This window comes from Perca flavescens, chromosome 19 (genome assembly GCF_004354835.1).
Source record: "Perca flavescens isolate YP-PL-M2 chromosome 19, PFLA_1.0, whole genome shotgun sequence".
NCBI lineage: Eukaryota > Metazoa > Chordata > Actinopteri > Perciformes > Percidae > Perca > Perca flavescens.
In genome coordinates this window covers 12202691-12206113 of record NC_041349.1, presented here as the reverse complement: position 1 = coordinate 12206113, position 3423 = coordinate 12202691, and the positions used below count along the sequence as shown (strand labels likewise).

General features: G+C 39.3%; 1 protein-coding gene across 2 annotated transcripts; it reads left to right on the top strand.

Moving 5' to 3' along the window:
* Positions 1 to 461: 461 nt before the first annotated feature.
* LOC114546003 (ladderlectin-like) lies at positions 462 to 2503 on the top strand. Of its 2 annotated transcripts, XM_028564637.1 has the most exons (6): positions 462 to 595; positions 701 to 736; positions 1068 to 1177; positions 1471 to 1608; positions 1710 to 1821; positions 2199 to 2503. In XM_028564637.1, the coding sequence occupies exons 1-6, from the start codon at positions 535 to 537 to the stop codon at positions 2264 to 2266; spliced, it is 525 nt and encodes a 174-aa protein (XP_028420438.1). In that variant the 5' UTR covers positions 462 to 534; the 3' UTR covers positions 2267 to 2503. The 2 variants fall into 2 exon arrangements, with proteins under 2 accessions (XP_028420438.1, XP_028420439.1); XM_028564638.1 differs by lacking the exon at positions 701 to 736.
* Positions 2504 to 3423: the final 920 nt, after the last annotated feature.

The window sequence follows — 3423 nt, the reverse complement described above, 5'->3', positions numbered from 1 at the left end:
CTTTTTCTACCCTTGTACCACATTGAATTTGTTTTATGTGTGTGTATATATACCCAATGATTTTAGATGTATTTTGTATTTTAAGCCTAACTTCTTACTGAATTCCCTGTTGTACAGTGTTTTGAGACCATGTCTTATGGTGATATTGCACTTCAAATAAATTTGAATTGAATTGAAAATTGCACAGCAGCGCAGAACAGTAAACACAACGGCATCCTGCCGGCTGATACAATATAATTTTGTTATAAGTAACAAATTGCATTTTTAAGTTTCTGAGTGTATTACAACTGATAAGGCTGTGTGTGTGTGTGTGTGTGTGTGTGTGTGTGTGTGTGTGTTTGTTTGTTTGTGCCTTCAGTTCATTGTTGTGTAATAGATGACAAGATAAGTAACTATATATAAACTCTGATCTGCAGGTTTGGTACAAACTCTCTTCTGTTCTTTCCTTTAATGGACTGATAGCTGATATTACCAGGGTGCACGATTAACCTGTCTGTGTCTCTTTCTCAAAGGTTTATTGAAATCATCACCAACATGAAGATGCTGACTGTGGCTGCCCTTCTTTGTGCCATGATGGCTCTGACCAGAGCTGCTGGTCAGTATTATAAAGAGATAGTATCCTGTGGAATGAATAGGGAGGAATTTGATTTACTTGTCTTGTGATTAACCAAGTTATTATCTTTTATGTTAAACTGTCCAGCTTTTAAAGAAGCCGAGGCCACAAAGGATCTAATAGGTCAGTCGTTGTCTTTTACAGTCTCACTAGAGTGTAAACTTCCCTGAATCTAATAAAGATCAGGAGCCGGCTAACATTAGCCCCAACACTGCTAGCATCCAGGACAACGGGGGAAATAATGCACAGTGACATTAGAGCACGTCAAAATAGTTCCCAAAGTGTGAAACTACAGCTTCCAAATCAACTCTAGAAACTGACTGGTAACCAGAGGCCAGAATAGGGATGATAGGATCTTGTCTTTTGTTTTTGGCAATGCAATCATTTAAACTTATAAAGATCACGTAGAGACTTTAACTGAAGACTTACCCTTCATTCTCTTATTTGTTCCCAGTAAAGAGTCACCTGGTCAAGAGGGCGACATCTTGTCCCAGCGGTTGGTCTGAGGTCAACGGTCGCTGTTTCCAGTATTTTCCAACAGCTATGACTTGGGCTAAAGCTGAGGTAATCAGAATGATTTTTGATTCACTGCTTTACATAAAGTTCTTTTTGTTTGTGTTGTTTGTGTTGAACTGAATATCTTTGAGTTGTGGACACCTCAAAGATATTCTTTTCAAAACAAGTCAAACAAGACATTTGAGGACGTTATTTTGGGCTCTGGGAAACACTGATCGTCATTACCATTTTCTGACATTTTATAGACAACTAATCAATGAGTCGGGGAAAATAACCAACATATTAATCAACAATGAAAATGATTGTTAGTTGCAGCCCCTAAACTCCTGTCTGTTTATCAGAAAAACTGTCAGTCCCTGGGTGGGAACCTTGCATCAGTGCATAACATATTCGAGTACCGTGAGATTCAGAGGATAATGGCCACCACTTTAAGTATAAAGTCTAAAGAAGCATGGATCGGAGGCACTGATGCCCAAGAGGTAGGCTATTTTATTCATTTAGTTTATTTACACAATCTGACAGTCATTTGATTAAACAAATCTTTATTGATTTATGTAATATTATGTTCTCTTGTCTGTAGGAGGGTGTTTGGCTGTGGAGTGATAGTTCACTCTTCTCCTACCAGAACTGGTGTCCTGGAGAGCCCAGCAACTGGCGTGGCAGTCAGCACTGTCTGCAAATGAACTTTGGAGGTACATTTACAGTATTTCTATTGAGAGGTCAAAGTAAGATACTAAAAAACATTTTTTTCATGCACTGGTCAATTCTGAGATTTTCTTGAGAGGCAATTACAGAATGTAAATGTGAATGACTATGGTGGAAAAATGCAGACCATAAATTGTATCACAAACGTTTATTTATATCTATGCAAATGATGAACTGAGACATTTAATCAGAATGTCATCATTTGCTGTATTGATATGGTTTTGACTGTGACTTGTCTCTTATGAATGTTTAAAACAATAACCATAATGTTGACAGTACTACAGTGGTTTCTGTCTGACACGGTTTGTAGTGATGTTTGTATTCGTAAAAAGAAGAAACGCTCCTGTGTTTTTGTTTTTTACAGAAGGAAAATGCTGGGATGATGTTGGGTGTTCTGCCCTTCTCCCATTTGTCTGCAGCAAGAAAATCTGATGATTCCTGGGCTGACACAGAGGCATCAAGTACCTGTCGACAGCACAAATAATGTTTTTTCAGTCTCATCTATATAATCTATATCTCATTTTCTATTGCTGTAACGCTACCAAAGGATTGAAGAGACAAGTGACATACAGGAGCTGGATTGTCTCTTAGGCCTAAGAGCAGACTGAACGAGTTATGAAAATAATGCTTTTAGCACAACTTTATTCTGTCTGGAGAGTGAACTGGTCTTTCTTGTCTTTCAGTATGCAAAATTAAAATGCTCAAGCATCTAAACCAGCTGGTCTGTGAATCTGTGTTAAATCTAGTAGTTTGTTTTAAAACGTCTTACATCTCAAAGAAATCTAACTGTAACATCATTAAATATCATTGTGCACATACACATTTTTAAAGGTCCGATGACATGGTGCTCTTTGGATGCTTTTATATAAACCTTAGTGGTCCCCTAATACTGTATCTGAAGTCTCTTTCCCGAAATTCAGCCTTGGTGCAGAATTACAGCCACTAGAGCCAGTCCCACAATGAGCTTTCCTCAGAATGTGCCATTTATGTGTCTGTAGCTATTGAGGAGGATAAAGGGGGGGGCAAGGTGGAGAGTGGGGGTGGGGCCTTGACCAACTGCCACTTTTCTCTTTTGAAAGCCATGATGTCTCTCTCTCTCATGGGTTGGCCAAATTCTCTGGGCGGGCAAAGCAGAGAAATGGGAGGTAACCTTGCTCCTTATGACCTCATAACAAGCAAGATTCCAAAACGGCTCATCTGAGCTTTCATTTTCTCAAAGACAGAGCAGGATACCCAGGGCTCGGTTTACACCTATCACCATTTCTAGCCTCTGGGGGACCATAGGCAGGCTGGGGGAACTCATATTAACGTTAAAAAACCTCATAAAGTGAAATTTTCATGCCATGGGACCTTTAAGTAATAAGTGGACATTTCTATCACAAAGATATGCCATTAAAGGAGAACTCCGGGCAATTTTTACGTTAATCTTGATCGCTATATGTATATGAGTACTGTCGATAGCAAAAAAAACGAGCCAAATTGGTGCTAGCAACACGGAGCTGCTGCAGCTAATGCCGAGAGCTCCCACTCAGCTAAAACGGCAGTTATAGGGGCATAAGATAAAGAGTGCCTTTGTGCCTCTTAACAGA

Excerpts from the sequence above, each read along its gene's own strand:
- LOC114546003 (XM_028564637.1), top strand. The coding sequence starts at position 535 with ATGAAGATGCTGACTGTGGCTGCCCTTCTTTGTGCCATGATGGCTCTG. Across the intron at positions 596-700 it reads GGCTCTGACCAGAGCTGCTG|CTTTTAAAGAAGCCGAGGCC; the intron begins GTCAGTATTATA and ends TAAACTGTCCAG. Across the intron at positions 1,178-1,470 it reads TGACTTGGGCTAAAGCTGAG|AAAAACTGTCAGTCCCTGGG; the intron begins GTAATCAGAATG and ends TCTGTTTATCAG.